This window comes from Bos taurus, chromosome 1, assembly GCF_002263795.3.
Source record: "Bos taurus isolate L1 Dominette 01449 registration number 42190680 breed Hereford chromosome 1, ARS-UCD2.0, whole genome shotgun sequence".
NCBI lineage: Eukaryota > Metazoa > Chordata > Mammalia > Artiodactyla > Bovidae > Bos > Bos taurus.
This window is the reverse complement of record NC_037328.1, coordinates 33,948,943-33,967,314: the sequence shown is the minus strand read 5'-3', so window position 1 is coordinate 33,967,314 and position 18,372 is coordinate 33,948,943. Positions and strand designations below refer to the sequence as shown.

The following is an 18,372-nucleotide window of genomic DNA, read 5'->3' as shown; positions in this document are numbered from 1 at the left end:
TGATTATTTAGTAGGCTTTCTATAGGACAGATGGAAGGAGAGAGACAATTATTGTGTATTCAACATCTATTAGGCATTAGGTCAAATCATATTAAATTGTTATCACTATAGATCATATTCTTTTTCTCAAAATTTGGGAAAGAAAAATCAAAATGGAGCTTGTATTGCTGACAGCTCCCTAAAGTGGAGCCAGGAGGCTATTAAGAAGTGTGGCTTTTACATATCTCAGCCTGAATGGGATCTAACCTTTTGATCTGTTATTGTCCTAGTTAATGTATACAGATCATCAGCTAGAAACTCAGGATAATTATTGGATCCATATCCTACAATAACTTGAAGCAGCCTATCTACTTATTCAACTATCCTAAAATAATACATGTTTAAGTACAAATATTTCCTGATTCACATCAGAATCAATTAGAATTCTCACCAGGCAACTTTTAACAGCCTCGTGGCTTTTTGGCTTTAGAAGCCCCTGATTCTTTCTCTTCACCTGAACACTCTTTTGGTTTAACCAGAATCTCTGTCTACTGAATTGCAATTTCTAAGATCCCAAATAAACTATTTTATTATTTGCAGCCTTCTGCACTGTTTATCAGTTGACAAATTCAAATTTTGTTCTGTTTTGGGGTAGAACATTTCATTTTGCATAAATTGCTTTCTTTAACTCCTGGTTGTTTTCCTCATTTCTTTGGGCTGTGATTGGATTATGTGACAGGAAATAATCTGTGATTTGTAAAAAGGTACATATTAGACTGAAGAAAAAAAAAACAGATGATATAAAACTGTTTTGCCTTAATGTACATCACATTTTAAAATCTCTGTTATGCTAGCAGGACAATGCACCAGTACATTCTTAACAGATTCCTTCTTAACTTCTAGATCATTTTGAAAATGGATGTGTTCCTCTAAGCTTTCCCCTAAAACACCTCACTGTAACATGTGATTTGTCTTCTTAAGGATTAAAATCTTTCCTCTTGTACAAAATAGCAATGGTACATGCAATGCAATTACATATACTACAGTCATACCAAGAACATAAAAAATCATGGTTACCAGAGGTAAAACAATAAATACAACATAAACAGAATGCTGGAGATATGGAAAAATTGATCAATACTTATCATTATTTTCTTTTATAGAATAAATACCAAATATACATTTATTTGGCTTACTTATTAGAGTGTTTTAGACATTTGATTAAAATGAATGATAATTCTTTAGCTATAGCATGTAGAGGGCAACCCCACACCATTTAAAGTCATAATTTTAATATAATATAACAGCTTTTTTTCCACCTTTACTTCTATAAATGGAGAACAGTGCTGCCTGAAAGCTGTCTGGGAATTCAGCCAAAGAAAGAAGAGGTTGCAAAAACTCTAGGGACTTGAAAGAAAAGTAGCTGGCATTAGCTTGGTCCTCACTTTAAACTAAAATTAAAATAAAAGACAGACATGTACAGTAATCTCTCTTTTAAAGAAAGAATAGAATGCCTCTATAGTAATGTCAAGTGGAACAGTTTGATCCTGGCCCAAGTTATGCAGCTGTTCCACAGGAAAATAGCAAAGGCTTCAGTCCAAAGCAGGCAAATAAGGCATGATTGTTCATAAACAGTCACTGGGGCCCTCACATTTAGAACAAAGAAAACAGCATTAGCATACAGGAGGCCAGTTTAGGAACATGAGTCTCAGTATGAGTCGCACCATCGTTTTATGACTTATACAAAAAGCAATGTTGTGTTTTTTGTCTATCAACTTGCTTAATAGCCATTAATTGATTCATTCTTTAGGAAATCATATATTGGTCAAATATTTTTAAGAAACAATAAAGATTTGTTCATGGGTTAAAGAAATTATTGAAGTCAGCAACAAAATGTGAAGAAATCATAGATTTATTATCCATTCCTGATTCTCACCTGCTCATTAAAGGGAGATCAGTTAAATGGTAATAATAACAGAAATTAGGTACTTCAGGAGTCAATTAGAAGCTTTAGAAGCTAAGGCACAACGTTGCTTCTCAGTGAATCCAAAATAACAGAATGAGGAATCAGGTGTAATGGAGAACTTTGTGATTAACAGAATAAAATAGGAAATTCTAACCTGACTCTTGGGTAAATGTGATATTACAACTTCATTTTTACTCATACTCTTTACAGGCTCTTTCGATCCTATCTTAAAATATGAAAGCCTCTCTACTATTATTTTTTTTCTTTTAATTTTATTTTATAAAGTCTACTATTATTTTTATTTTAAAACTTCTGTTTGATGCGGCGTTCTCTTCTCAGCCCTTTTCAATTTTCATGATTCGTTTTCTAAAATGGGTTGTCTTCTCATTTTCTTTGCCTTCCCATCACCTAACTCCCTGATTGTTGTTGTTATTGTTCTGTCACTAAGTTGTATCTGTCTCTATGTGACCCCATGGGCTGCAACACACCAGGCTCCTCTGTTTTCATGATCTTCCGCAGTTTGCTCAGATTCATTACAACTGAGTTAGTAATGCTAGCTAACCATCTAATCCTGTGCTGCCCCCTCCTCCTCTTGCCTTCAGTCTTTCCCAGCATCAGAATATTTTTCTGTGAGTCAGCTCTTCACATCAGGTGGCCACAGTTTTGGAGCTTCAGCAACAATCCTTCCAGTAAATATTCAGAATTGGTTTCCTTTAGGATTGACTGGTTTGATCTCCTTGCAGTCCTAGGGACTCTCAAGAGTCTTCTCCAGCACCACAATTCTAAAGCATCAGTTCTTCTTTGGCACTTAGCCTTCTTTATGGTCCAGATCTTAAATACATACGTAACTACTTGAAAAACCGTAGTTTTGACTATAATAACTCCCTGATTAATCCATTTCAGTTTGCTTTCTGTTCTATTTGCTCTAGTGAGACTTGTTTTCTTCATAATCAGAAATAGTATTCTCTTGTTTTTTTCGGTCCTATCTGCCTCATCTGGCATTGTTGGAGATGGAATGTAAACTAGAGAGGCTAGCAATGGGACTGTCTTTAAAGATGCTAATGTCTTCATTTGTTGGAAATGATAGTTACTTTGAAAATGCAGAAGGGTGGATTTTAACATAATTAGGACACAAGAGAAGTAGTGGTCTAAAGGCAAAAAGGAGTTAGAGAATTTGGCTATATCTTTAATGTCAATGGCCTGAAGGTCTGCAAGGAAAGAAGATGGTAAAAAGAGAGTGGGAATAAGAATATAATACAAGTGAATAAGTCAATGTACTTTACTTTTGGACCATAGCATATAGAATAAAACAGTATGATCTATAATGATAAAGACTGAATATAATACTCATTTTAACCCATATGGAGCTTAGGAGCTAATTGCTCAGAAGATACTATGCTAATTAGATAATTTTTTATATGACTGTAAACTACGCTAGAAATGGTCAGCTTGGTAGGAATTTGGCAAGTTTCCAGAATGGGCACAAATACAGAGGAAAGCCTGATACAAAAAAAAAAAAAATAGCAACAGTGAAATGTGTCTTGAGATGAGCCAGTTCTTCACCTTCAAGCATCCAGAGCTTCAACGTCAGTGCTGCTCATTATTGTAGGGCTGATCCTAATTTTTCAAAAGTGACTTTGACTAACATAAGTGACAATTTAGACTCAAAAATTGAAGAAGCAGAAAATAGCTGAAGAAATGTAATCTTTGGGCAATGATTGAACTAAGTTTAAATCCTGACTCATCCATTTAAAATCTGGATGGATTGGGAAAATTAGTTAACACTGAGCTTTAGTTTTCCTTTCTGTAAAATGAGAAGCCTTCTTATGTCCATTAGTGATAGCAAAGTGATATTAATCAGGATCTTTCTGAGAAAGATGACATTTTCTATTTCTTAAAATTCTGGGGCCTTTTTGTTTTTAAATAAAATAAATATATGAGATTATTGTTTTTCATTCATCTGCAGTATAAAGGATTATTGCATATCCAAGCTTATTTCCAGGTAACTGAAACAGAGACCCACAATACGGCACTTTTATTTAACCATATCTGAGCTGAGGAAAATGGATTACTTACGTAGCTAACTACATAGATCACAACATAAGTATTCACCAAAAAGAAAAAAAAAGATAGTGAAAGTGGATATAGAATTAAAGAGAAAATCATTGACAGGTAACTAGATGCTATTTGAGCTGGAATGTATTAATTCCCAAGCATTGTATATACTATACTTCCCATCTTCACCTCATTTAATTGCATAAGTTGTACACATATTCTACATGTACACATATGTACTTTGGGGCAGAACTATGGAGAGAAGGTAAAAGTCAAATTCCTTTGATATGACCTGATCTTGATCATGTTTCTTTATCATATCTCCAAATGCTGACCTCTGAGGTTACAGGAGAAACAGAAGCAAAAGAGAGAGACAGGGAGAAGGGAAGAGGGAGAGACAGGAAAAAATAATCAAAAGGAACAAGACAGGAAATGGAAGGAAAAGTTAGGAAAGAAGCTCTGGTATGAGAAATACAGAATTGGGAGTAAAGAAATTGGATTTCATTATGTCTAAAGCAGACTAGAGTTGATTACACTTCTTTCTTAGTTAAAGTACTGAGTGATTAAGTGAAAGTCACAGTCAAGTCCAACTCTTATAGTTCATGGAATTCTCCAGGCCAGAATACTGGAGTGGGTAACCTTCCCCTTCTCCAGGGGATCATCACAACCCAGGGATCAAACCCAGGTCTCCTGCATTGCAGGCGGATTCTTCACCAACTGAGCTATGAGGGAAGCCCCTAAAGTACTGAACTTATAGCTAAAAGCCCTGCTGTAACTGTAATACTGAAATGCAGTCACATTTAGATAGTGTGCTATCTAAATGTGACTTTTAGTTGAAATAGTTGTTAGTTGAAAAGTATTTTCTATAAGCAATTTAAGCTTATCAGTGGAAGGAACTATGAAAGAGAAATGCACATGACATAGTAAAGCTACTTTGAAAAAAATTCCTCCCTTTCAAGGCCTAAAATGCCTTAAATGTTTCTTGAAAGAAAAAATAGATAAGTTTGCAAAATGCTCTTTAAGTCAGTATATTTTTAATCTTTAGAAAATAATACTGGAAGAGAGAACAGTTCTAAAATATGAATTCTGTGACAACAAAAGCATGAATTCACATAGTGTGTTGAAAAGTGGAAGCTGAAATTTCAGGCTTCTGTATTAAAATTACGTTAGAAAAGTTCCACATGTGTTACTATGAAATCTACACTTAAATATAAACGTTATTAGAAACAAATTTTTAGTAAATAAGTTTGATTTTCACAAAAAACTATCCCATACAGTTATATATGTTTCTTGTTGTTGTTTAGTTGCTAAGTTGTTTCTGACTCTTTGAGAGCTCATGGACGGTAGTCTGCTAGGCTTCTCTGCCCATGGGATTTCCCAGGCAAGAACCCTGGAGTGGTTAGCCGTTTCCTTCTCCAAGGGATCTTTCTGAATCAGTGATGGAACCAGCATCTCCTGTATTGGCAGGTGGATTCTTTACCACCTGGGAAGCCTATAGTTATATACAGAGAACAATTAAATTACTCCTATTAAAATTTAAACAGAAATGCAAATCAATGGAAATATCTTAAAAGATCAAACAAATGACTTTCAGTTCCAAGTAGAGTGTTACCATAGAGTGATCAAAGCACTTTGCAAAGAAATAATCCTTATTTGATATTCCATACTTGAATTTTCTATTAATGTATTTTCTATTGATATATTTCCAAGAGTTAACTGTTTATAAACATGAATGTCAAACATAAAATTTTAGAGTCAAAGTGATGTTAGAACTCATTATTCTAACAATGAAATCTCTTTTTAATTGAAAATGTTCAGTCTGTGACCCTTTCATTCACATTACCTCCAATTGTAACACATCAACAAATTATGTCTCATGGGGTTACATTAAAAGTGTAGATTTGATTTCTCTTATGAAAATGATTTTCCATGTAACTAAAACATGGACATATTTTGAGGATTCAATATTTTCAGAGCTTTTCATGAGAGAATTAAGTTCAGCATATGTAACTTCTATCAATCTGGTGATGTTAAAACAGTGATTGATGAAGTCTAAACTCCTTTCAAGTTGAAATAGTGGGGAAAAAAAGGAGAAAGAAATCTCAGTTGGAAATCTTCCCAGAAATTTCAATAAATGATAAAATACAAGACCAATCTTCCACAGACACTTAATGAAGACATGGTTCAGGGGGCTTTCTTTTCTGAGATAATTTTGCCCAGCAAAATAAGACACAAATTGTGGATTTCTGCAGTTAAAGCCTGCAATCAAAGAAAGAATAAAAAGTAAAAAAAATTATTGCTCATTATATCACTTACAGTGGTTTTCCTTTGGATTCACAAGTCAAAATTAAAGGCTGTCCTTCTTGTGGAAAAGGAGTAGATGGTATAATCTTAACTGATGGTGTATCTAGAAAAAAAAAAGGAATATTAAGAAAGGTCATTAAACACATGTAAAGCTATATATTTAATAACTGTACAGCAGGGTGTATGTTCAAGCCATTTCTTATAATTGTATATATTTATAAAAGGTCTCTTAGTGAAACAGGGTTTGAAGTTTAAGAAGCTACCATCCTGTCCAGGAAAAGCTTACAAAAATATCTGAGTATCTTATGAAGACCACTGTTGTATTATTTCTGAAATCCGAATTTAAAAGTGAAATTGCAAAATAGTTCAGATGAATATCAAGCATTTCATGCAATTGTTTCTTCAACTATTATAGATGGCTATGAATACTATTATTATGGACTGAATGCATTTATGTGCATTTGAATAACAACACTCTCATTGTTGCAGGAGTACCAAGGACTCACAATAAGAAACCCTAAAAGAACTTGAGACCACTATCTCACAAGAATTATGCAGAATCTTTTTGAAAATGCAGTGATGCAGCCCTTACCACACACTGTTTGCTTTAAAGTACAGTTAGTAAATTATTTAAAACATTAATAAAAATTAAAATTTTGTTGTATATGCTATAACATAATTGTTAGAAAGTTATTTCCATTTAACAATAAAATCATCCTTGGTGGAAGAAGATACAAAATACCTTGAGACTTTATATTTATAACTTTTATGTCATGTCAGTCATTTCAGTCGCTCAGTAGTGTCTGACTCTTAGTGACCACATGGACTGCAGCATGCCAGCCTTCCCTGTCCATCATCAACTCTTAGAGCTTGTTCAAACTTATACCCACTGAGTTATGTCATGTAATGTCCTTTAATCAATCAGTCACTGTTTTTACATCATAATTACATTATGGAATCAATCAGGCTCATTCCTTTATGAGACATTGCTGGCCCTAGCTTTGTGTGGCTCCCAGTCAGCATGGAACTCTCTCCTTTTGTTTCCATATTCTCAACAATAAACAAAATAAGCTATGAATGCTCCATGGAGTCACAGCTATTCTCACCCTTCCCTTAGTTGTGAACTATCCTTAGGTTATATCCATACTCTGACTTTGATGGCAATTAAATAAGTATCAATCAGTTGGGTACTTTTTAGGTTATTTATCTTATTCAGGAAAGTATTATTCAGATTTGCCCTTAGAGAACAACGAACTGAAATTATAAAAAGAAAGAGGAAAGTGAAAGAGGAGAGTGAAAAAGCTGACTTAAAACTCAACATTCAAAAAACTAAGAACATGGCATCTGGTCCCATCACTCCTTGGCAAATAAATGGAGAAACAATGGAAACAGTGATAGACTTTATTTTCTTGGGTTCCAAAATCATTGCAGATGGTGACTGCAGCCATGAAATTAAAAAATGCTTGCTTCTTGGAAGAAAAACTATGACCAACCTGGACAGTATACTAAAAAGCAGAGACATTACAGACAAAGGTCCATCTAGTCAAGGCTATGGCTTTTCCAGAGGTCATGTATGGATGCAAGAGTTGGACCATAAAGAAAGCTGAGTACCAAAGAATTGATGCTTTGAACTGTGGTGTTGGAGAAGACTCTTGAGAGTCCCTTGGATTGCAAGGAGATCCAATCAGTCCATCCTAAAGGAAATCAGTCCTGAGCATTCATTGAAAGCATTGACACTGAAGCTGAAACTCAAATACTTTGGCCACCTGATGCGAAGAGCTGATTCATTTGAAAAGACCCTGATGCTGTGAAAGATTGGAGGCAGGAGAAGAAAGGGACAGCAGAGGATGAGATGGTTGGATGGCATCACCAACTTGATGGACATGAGTTTGAGTAAGCTCTAGGCGTTGGTGATGGACAGGGAAGCCTGGCGTTCTGCAGCGCATGGGGTCACAAAGAGTCGGACATGACTGAGTGACTGAATTGATCTGATCTCATCCTCTGTTTTCCCCTTCTCCTTTTCCTTCTGCCTTGAATCCTTCCCAGCATCGGGGTCTTTTCTAATGAGTCAACTCTTCACATCAGGTGGCCAAAATACTGGAGCTTCAGCTTCATCATCAATCCTTCCAAAAATATTCAGGATTGATTTCCTTTAGGATTAATAGATTTGATTTTCTTGCAGTCCAGGGGACTCTCAAGAGTCTTCTCCAACACCACAGTACAAAAACATAACTTCTTTGGTGCTCAGCCTTCTTTATTGTCAACATTCAAATCAATACATGACTACTAGAAAAACCATAGCTTTGACTAAAAGACCTTTGTTGGCAAAGTGTACCTCTGTGTGTATCTGTGATGATTAATTTTACATATCTACTTGACTGTCCCATGGTGTATCCAGATATTTGACCAAACATTCATTATTCTGAGTGTTCTACTGAGTGTTTTGGGAAGCAATTAACATTTCAATCAGTAGACTGGGTAAAGCAGATTTCTCTCCATAATATGGGTGAAGTTGATCTGATGAAATTAAGGCCTGAATAGAACAAAGAGTCTATTGTTGTTCAGTCGCTTAGTTAGGTCTGGCACTTTGTGACCCCCATGGACTGCACCACATCAGGCTTTCCTGTCCTCCACTATCTCCCAGAGTTTGCTCAAAGTTACATCCACTGGATTGAGTCCATGATGCCACCCAAATATCTCATCCTCTGTTGCCTGCTTCTCCTCTTGCTCTCAATCTTTTCCAGAATCAAGGTCTTTTCCAATGAGTCAGCTCTTCACAAAGTATTTGGCCACCACATACTTTGGTGGCAAAAGTACTGGAGTTTCAACTTTAGCATCAGTCCTTCCAATGAATATTCATGATTGATTCCTTTAGGATTAACTGGTTTGATCTCCTTACATTCCAAGAGACTCTCAACAGTCTTCTCTAGCACCACAATTCAAAAGCATCAATTCTTCAGTGCTCAGCCTTCTTTATGGTCCAACTCTCACATCTGTACATGACTGATAGGAAAACCATAGCTTTTACTAGATAGACCTTTGTCAGCACAGTAATATCTCTGCTTTTGAATATGCTGTCTAGGTTGGTAATAGCTTTTCTTCCAAGGAGCAAGCATCTTTTAAATTCCTGGCTACAGTCACTAACTACAGTGATTTTGGAGCCCAAGAAAATAAAGTCTTTCACTGTTTCCATTGCTTCCCCATCTATTTGCCATGAAGTGATGGAACTGGATGCCATTATCTTATTTCTTTAAATGATGAGGTTTAAGGCTGACCCTCCCACAAATAGGAGAGAATTCTTCCTGACAGCATTTGAGCTTGCACATCAGTCTTTTTCTTTCTGCAGATCAAGGAAATAGCTGCTCTTCCTGGGACTTGAGCCTACTGACTCTCAGACTAGAACTATAGCATCATCTCTTCTGGTTTCTCTAGACCTTTGGACTCACACTGGAATTGAGGCAGGAGATAGGTGGGATCCAGGCAGAACAGTTTCTCCCTTGTGGACAGAAATCCATAATAGCAGAAACTCTATAAACGCAGGATGATGGAGGAGGCTGGGCCCTGCCTAAGTAGGAGAAAAAAGACCATATATTTCTCATTCTCAAAGCCAAGGTGACCTCCATGACTATACAAGTGCAGAAAAGCTCCTTGGAGGTCAAAAAGGGAGGAGGTATCACCTCATAGCGATGTCAACTACCCATAAGCCTCTTCATTACAATCCACCTTGGCTAAGAGAGGAGCATCCATAAATGGGAGGTTCCTAAGATACACCAAATGCAGACTCACAACCAGGCAAATCAAAATGACTGGAAAAGGAAACCCGGAAAAAAAGGCCCCATAAAGTGATTGAAACCACCATGAGGGCACAACTGTCTCTCTGAGTCCACCATGTGTCTATCCACACAGCTGTACTCTTTTTCCTCCTAATAAATATTTCACTTATTTCACTACTTTTCCTCTTCTTGGAAATTATTTTTTCTGCTAAGTCAAAGGGTCAGGGCCTTATCACTGACTACTAGTCTATTGGCTAGGGTTCTGTGCTCTTATCATTGTGACCCAACCTCAATACCTGGCTGGGAACTGAAGCCCTTCTTCAAGCCACTGCATGCCAAGGCCACCCCAAATCAGAACTAAGTCATCAGCTCTTCTGGGTCTCTAAATCACCAATTCAGCCTACACCTCTCAGAATGTGTACTGTTTCTCTGTAGAATCCTGACAAATATAAAATCCTTATAAACATACCCTGAGATATTTCTTTTATGAGGAGTGACCTCAGGAGGATTGGAAAGACAAGAACAGAAGGAAGTAGATCAAGCGTGTATTATTGAGCCGACTACACCATAGGCACTTGGCATTCAGTCCTGCTGTGGAACTCAGACAGATTTGGGCATTCTGCAAAGTCATTCCACTTGATGGATAATGGAGAGGAGTATTTAGCGAATATTGACCAATACTCATTAGAGATTGCTTGAGGATTTCTGGGGGTGTTATTTTCCTGGCACCCCTGGTCTACTCAGTGCACCAGAATGGTGTGTATCAAAAGGATATGAGTGTCCCCCCAGCATCTTCCTCTGTGAGGTAAAATACATAGTAGCAAGGAGCTGCTGGAAAAGAGGAAAACAGAATACAATTTCATTTCTCTTAATTCTAAGTAGTTTATCAGAGGCACTTCTCCGGTAGCTCAGCTGGCAAAGAATCTTCCTGCAATGCAGGAGACCCTGGGTCAATTTCTGGGTTGGGAAGATCCCCTGGAGAAGCTACCCAACCAGTATTCTGGGGCTTCCTTGGTGGCTCAGATGGTAAAGAATCCACCTGCAATGTGGGAGACCTCAGTTCAATGCCTGATTTGGGAAGATCCCCTGAAGGAGGGCAAGGCAACCTACTCTAGTATTCTTGTCTGGAGAATCCCCATGGACAGAGGAGCCTGGCGGACTACAGTCCATGCAGTCGCAAAGATTCGGACATGACTAAGCACAGCACAGTTTATTAGAGGTGAGAATTTGTACAACATACACACAATAAACTGTGGAAATTCTGAAAGAGATGGGAATACCAGACCACCTGACCTGCCTCTTGAGAAACCTACACGCAGGTCAGGAAGCAACAGTTAGAACTGGACATGGAACAGACTGGTTCCGAATAGGAAAAGAAGTACGTCAAGGCTGTATATTGTCACCCTGCTTATTTAACTTATATGCAGAGTACATCATGAGAAACGCTGGGCTGGAAGAAACACAAGCTGGAATCAAGACTGTTGGGAGAAATATCAATAACCTCAGATATGCAGATGACACCACCCTTATGGCAGAAAGTGAAGAGGAACTCAAAAGCCTCTTGATGAAAGTGAAAGAGGAGAGTGAAAACGTTGGCTTAAAGCTCAACATTCAGAAAACTAAGATCATGGCATCTGGTCCTATCACTTCATGGGAAATACATGGGGAAACAGTGGAAACAGTATCAGATTTTATTTTTTGGGGCTCCAAAATCCCTGCAGATGGTGATTACAGCCATGGCATTAAAAGACCCTTACTCCTTGGAAGGAAAGTTATGACCAACCTAGACAGCATATTCAAAGGCAGAGACATTACTTTGCCAACAAAGGTCCGTCTAGTCAAGGCTATGGTTTTTCCAGTAGTCATGTATGGATGTGAGAGTTGGACTGTGAAGAAAGCTGAGCGCCAAAGAATTGATGCTTTTGCACTGTGGTGTTGGAGAAGACTCTTGCGAGTCCCTGGGACTGCAAGAAGATCCAATCAGTCCATTCTAAAAGGGATCGGGCCTGGGATTTCTTTGGAAGGAATGATGCTAAAGCTGAAACTCCAGTACTTTGGCCACCTCATGGGAAGAGTTGACTCATTGGAAAAGACTGATGCTGGGAGGGATTGAGGGCAGGAGGAAAAGGGGACGACAGAGGACAAGATGGCTGGATGGTGTCACTGACTCGATGGACGTGAGTTTGAGTGAACTCCTGGAGTTGGTGATGGACAGGGAGGCCTGGCGTACTGGGATTCATGGGGTTGCAAAGAGTCAGACATGACTGAGCAACTGAACTGAACTGAACAGTCCCCTGAAGCATGGTTCAACATTCCTGCTAGATCCAAAATACGGAATTTGAATTATAGGCAAATGTAAAAGCAGATAATATGTTTAGCAAGTATTTTTATGAAACTTTTAGGAAGATCACTAAATAATCTCTAAGTTAGCAAAATCAAGTTGTATAATGTGCTGTGCTGTGCTTAGGCGCTCAGTCATGTCTTACTCTTTGGGACCCCATTGTCTGGTTAACCTATCTCTGAATTAATTTTGAAATTTACTCATTTAATTTTTATAGCTCCACAACCTTTCTTTCATCTAGTCTACGATATCAGTGAATGGTCTCCTCCTGTCTCAACTTTTTATACCTCTAAATCGTACTTCTGGAACTAGACAAAATTGTTTTCTCAAACATATACCTGATGATATCAATTTTTGTGTTAAGTCTTCAGTCTTAAGATTAACAGTAAAATAATCAGCATGACCTTTAAGTCCTCTCCTAATCTACACAGGTCTTTACTCTCATACCTTGTAACACTTAATTCATTCTTTGAATTCCAGTAATTATATTTTCTTCCATGTACTTCAATGAACATGTTTCATCTTAACTTTATATAAATTGTATGAAATGCTTCATTTGGGGAGGACTGTTCGCCTTTTGAACTCTTTTAAACCTTAACCCAAACATCATTTCTGTGGACAAACATTTATTAGCCTTATATTAGGTCAGATATCTCTGTTGCATTTTCTCTGTTTCACCCATGTGCAATTTTTAAAAGGCATTGCTGTATCCTCAGTGTCTAGCATAGTGCTTTATACAGAATCTGTGCTTAACAAATAAATTATTAAATGAAGAAACACATTAAATTTATTTCCTTATCACTTTAATACATTGTTTAAAATATTAACAAAGTGATTAATTGAAATGTTATTGAGGTCTGCATTTGTGTGTAGAATTAGTCTTAAATGTTCATGTCACAAAACTTAGATTGGTTTTTATTCTTAGCACATATTTAATTTAATTAAATATGCTACTGCTGATTATTTTCCTGGTATTAATTTTCTACATTAGATAATATTAGATAACAACTTTCCATGATTATACAAATGACAATTTGTTTTTAATGTATATACCACATAAGTAAATGAATTTTCTCTCCTCATCTGACTTTGACAAGGGAAGAACTCAATTATGAAGAGTTTTTTCTTATAGAATTAGTCAAAATTCTAGTTTATAATTTCATGAAATGTCAGTATTTCAGTTTAAACATACCAGGTTTTCTATGTACTCAAAATTACATTTTACCACACCAAAACTACAATAATGTGATTACTATCCCAAACCTGACTCTTAAATATTCTTTTTTAAAGACATAAAATCACTTGGGCTTTAATGAGATTTTTAGTTAATAACAAATATCTCTATCATTACAATTCCTATTATATTTTCATTGCTCACTTTATTGTGTCCATAAGAAGCTGATTAAATACTGTTAGCAAATTATCAGTAGCATTCTAGAAATATCTTTAAATTAGTATAGAATTCCTATTCTTACTCAGAAATCTGTTAGCCAACAAAAAAGACCAAAAAAAACTGTAGTCATCTCAAAAACTGATTTAATTTTAAGGATCATGTTTCCAGGATTTATTCAAAATATTTAATAATTACAACCACCATGTAAATATATTTTTCTGTATTTATATATTAAAATAAATGGGAAATTTTCAGTAACAGCACAATGTACAATAGATAGTAATATTCTAAAACAGCATTCAAATTTATGCATATATTATGCCATTATCTTTTTTAATCCAGATACGACTAGTAGTCCAAGCCTTTCAATGCATGTCTTTGCCAAGTTAGTATAATTACAGTGATTTTCCTGGTGGTCCAATGGTTAGGACTACATGCTTCCACTGTAGGGCACACGTGTTTATCCCTGGTCACAGGAAATAAAATACCACATGCTGCATGGTGTGGCCAAGAAAAAAAAGGAATTTTTTTTTTTTTGGCCCTGTCCATATTTAGGTTCAGATAAGGCAATGGCACCCCACTTCAGTACTCTTGCCTGGAAAATCCCATGGATGGAGGAGCCTGGTGGGCTGCAGTCCATGGGGTCGAGAAGAGTCGGACACGACTGAGCGACTTCACTTTCACTTTTCACTTTCACGAATTGGAGAAGGAAATGGCAACCCACTCCAGTGTTCTTGCCTGGAGATCCCAGGGATGGGGGAGCTTGGTGGGCTGCCGCCTATGGGGTCACACAGAGTCGGACACGACTGAAGCGACTTAGCAGCAGCAGCATATTTAGGTTATTTGTAGATTTTCTTCTTGGTTGTACTTTTTCATTTCAAAAAGATAGAGAATATATTTTAAACAAAGTTTACTTGTACAGTAATTCCATGCTTGCTTTGGAAATAATCTATTTTCCAGTCTAGGTACAATGTGAGCTGCATTTCATCCTGCTCCACTTCTTCACAAAACGCACATATTTTATCGTTTTCTTCAGTACTTTGTGGATGTGGATGATGTTCTGTTTTTAAATTACTGATATAATGTATTGTACTGTACCAATTAAACACTAAAAAAATAGGGAGTTAGTAGAAGTGTATTATTACCATTATTAATTCACACTTGCTTTATACTATATGTTAAACTCAGATTTTGCAAAGTAAAAATTTCCATGTTGTTTTTAAGATGTCTTTGAACCATCGAACTAAGCCAGCTCTAACAATATCATATTTATTAACCGTAAATTTATGCATATAGAAATATAATATTTATTGCATATAATATGTAATGTTTATCATATGTTACTATATATACATACAGATGAATGATAGGGAATAGTAAATAATTAGATTTAAATTATTTCAGGATATATACTGCTATTATAAAACACTGTACTTAGTAAAATATGTATTTTTTCACATGTCTTCTTCATTCATCACATTTTGCACATCAAAATCTAAGACCTTAACCTAGTCAATTGTGTGTTGTCAGATCCTAACAAAATGCTTGCTACGTTGGAAGAGTTCTTTAAAGGTTAGATGAATATATGAATGAGTTATTTCTTACTTCTTTCAAAATGCAATCAAGTGAGGAAGTTTTGCACGAGTATATAAAATATAGGGATAGAGTCATTCATCTACAAATTATTTTTCAGTAGTTATTGACAAGCAAAATATGCAGATACTTTAAAGGGTAATGTTTCCTCCCTAAGCTTTTTTTTATAGGAAAAAAATATTATACTTAGCATACGTCTTTAAAATTAAAGATGTTTTAAAGCACACATTTTTAAAGTATTACTTATTTTACTTATCTGAAAGATTCTAGGTTTATGTGTGTGTGCATAGTTGCTGAGTTGTGTCCCACTCTTTGCAACCCCATGGATTGTAGCCTGCCAGGCTCCTCTGTCCATGGGGATTCTCCAGGCGAGAATACTGGAATTGATTGCCTTGCCCTCCTCCAGGGAATCTTCCCAACCCAGGCATTGAACCCAGAACTCCAGCATTGCAGGCAGATTCTTTACCATCTGAGCTACAAGAGAAACCCAAGAATACCAGAGTGGGTGGCCTATCCCTTCTCCAGGGGATCTTGCCAACCCAGGAATTGAACCAGGGTCTCCTGAATTGCAGGTGGATTTTTACCAGCTGAGCTACCAGGTCTCATTTATAAAGAAGCACAATTACTTTCAAGAGACAGATTAATGGACAAAAGATTAGCTTTTAAATTATTATTCAAAAAATTTTAAATTGTTGTGAACTTGAGAAGTAAAGATACCCCCTATTTTATTTGAGTGATTCAGTATTTGAATCAAAGTAAAGATATTGATCCAGTGGAAAGGATTTTCTATTTTTAACAATGATTTTTTGAAAAGATGTAACACATGACTGCTTTCCAAGACGTACAAAAAACTCTTAAAACTCAACAAAAAGAAAGACAAAACAACCCAATTAAAAAACAAAAAATCATCAAAGATCTAAGCAGACACCTCAACAAATATATACACAAAAGGAAAATAAGCATAAGAAAAGGTGCTCAGCATCCAATGTCATTATGGAATTGCAAATTTAAACAACAATGAGATACCACTACACATAATTTGCCTGTGTGTGTGTGCTCAGTCTAGTCAGTAGTGTTTAACTCTTTGGGACCCTATGGACTCTAGCCTGCATGTCTCCTCATGTCCATGGGATTCTTCAGGCAAGAATACTGGACTGGGTTGCTGTGCCCTCCTCCAAGGGATCTTCCTGACCCAGAAATTGAACCGACATCTCCTGCATTTCAGGTGGATTCTTTCACCCACAGAATCATCTGGGAAACCCACACACTATACAGAGGGGACAAAATCCAAAAGAGTGACACCACCAAATGCTGATGAATAGTTAGAGTAACAGGAACTCTCATTCACTGCTGATGGGAATGCAAAATGTTTCAACTACTTTAGGTAGTAGTTTGCAGCTTCCTGAAAACTAAGCACGCCTTCCCATAATATCATGTATGTAGTACAAGGTAAACGTATTACTTTTTATATTCACTTAATTTATTTCTCTTTCACTAAAATGTGTTTTAATTAAAATTCAAATAACTTTACTCAAAGGGATTGAAAATTTATGTTTATGTTACTTATGAATATATGTAGTAGTTATTTTCATAATTGCCAGAAATTAGAAGTAACCAATCCCTGGGTTGGGAAGATCTCCTGGAGAAGGAAATAGCAATCCACTCCAGTATCCTTGCCTGGAAAATCCCATGGACAAAGAAACCTGATAGGCTACACTCCATGGGGTCACAAAGAGTCAGACGTGACTGAACGACTTCACTTTCACTTTTTCAAGATATCCTTTAGTAGGCAAATGGATAAAGAAACACTAGTGCATACAGACAGTGAAATATTATTCAGCAGTAAGAAGAAATGTGCTATCAAGTCACAAGAAGATATAGTGGAATCTTAAATGCATATTGCTAAATGAAAGAGGACAGTCTGAAAAAGTTATATCCTATATAATTCCAACTAAGTTAAATCCTAGAAAAAAGCAAAACCACTGTCAATTAAAATATCAATAATTATCAGGGAATCTGGGGGAGCAAAAGAGCAATCAAGAAGTAAAGCACAGGGTTTTAAGGACAGTGAAATTATTTTCTATGATATTGTAAATATGGCGACATGGCATTATACATTGGTCAAGAACAATACAACATAAAGAATGAACAATAAAGTAAATTATAAATTTTAGTTAACAATAATCTATTAATATTAGTTCATCAGCTGTAAAAATTGTACTATAATAATGCAAAATGTTAATAATAGGAGAAACTGTGAGGAGGTGGGATACCAGTGTATATGAGAACTTTGCTTTTCAATCAATCTTTCTGTTAAACAAAATCTGCTTTAAAGAATAAAGCCTATTGATTTAAAAGAAAAAAAAAAAGTCTGTGAACCCAGAGAGTGAAAACCATCTCTGCTGATATATTAACAGCTAATACAATAAAGCTGAATATATCAATAGATTATACTATTTTCTAACTGTATGTTTTTCTCTAAGAAATATCTCTGTGTGTATTGTAGTTCATTCAGAAAATAGGGCTAGCATAATCTGAAAGTACTGGGACCTTGAATAGGCAGTCTCTTAAAAAAAATAAGCCTTTATCTTTTAAAAATAGACATATCTATTTTTTCAATGAATAATTGCTTTGCAATGTTGTGTTTCTGCTTTAAAATGAAGTGAATTGGCTATATGTATACATGCATCCCCTCTCTAGTGGACCCCACCCCCACTCCCCCATCCCGTCTATCTAGGTCATCACAGAGCACTGACTTGAGCTCCCTGTGCGGTACAGCAGCTTCCCACTAGATAATCTATTTTACACACAACAGTGTATATATGTCAATCCCAATCTCCCAGTTGATAACACTTATGTGTGGATCTAAAATACAACACAAATGAACTTATCTGCAAAACAGAAACAGACACAGACATAGAGAACAGATATGTGGTTGCCAAGGGAATGGGGGCTAAGGAAGGGATGA

At 36.3% G+C, this 18,372-nt stretch overlaps 1 protein-coding gene across 5 annotated transcripts in view; it reads right to left on the bottom strand.

Annotated features, from left to right (window-relative positions):
• The window catches only part of CADM2 (cell adhesion molecule 2), a 1,275,593-nt gene that overhangs the window by 135,437 nt on the left and 1,121,784 nt on the right, over positions 1–18,372 (bottom strand). For all 5 annotated transcript variants that reach the window (XM_059887610.1, XM_059887613.1, XM_059887602.1 and 2 more), the window contains one exon: positions 6,317–6,407. In XM_059887610.1, coding sequence (XP_059743593.1) covers positions 6,317–6,407 — 91 coding nt within the window. The remainder of the gene's footprint in view (positions 1–6,316; positions 6,408–18,372) is intronic.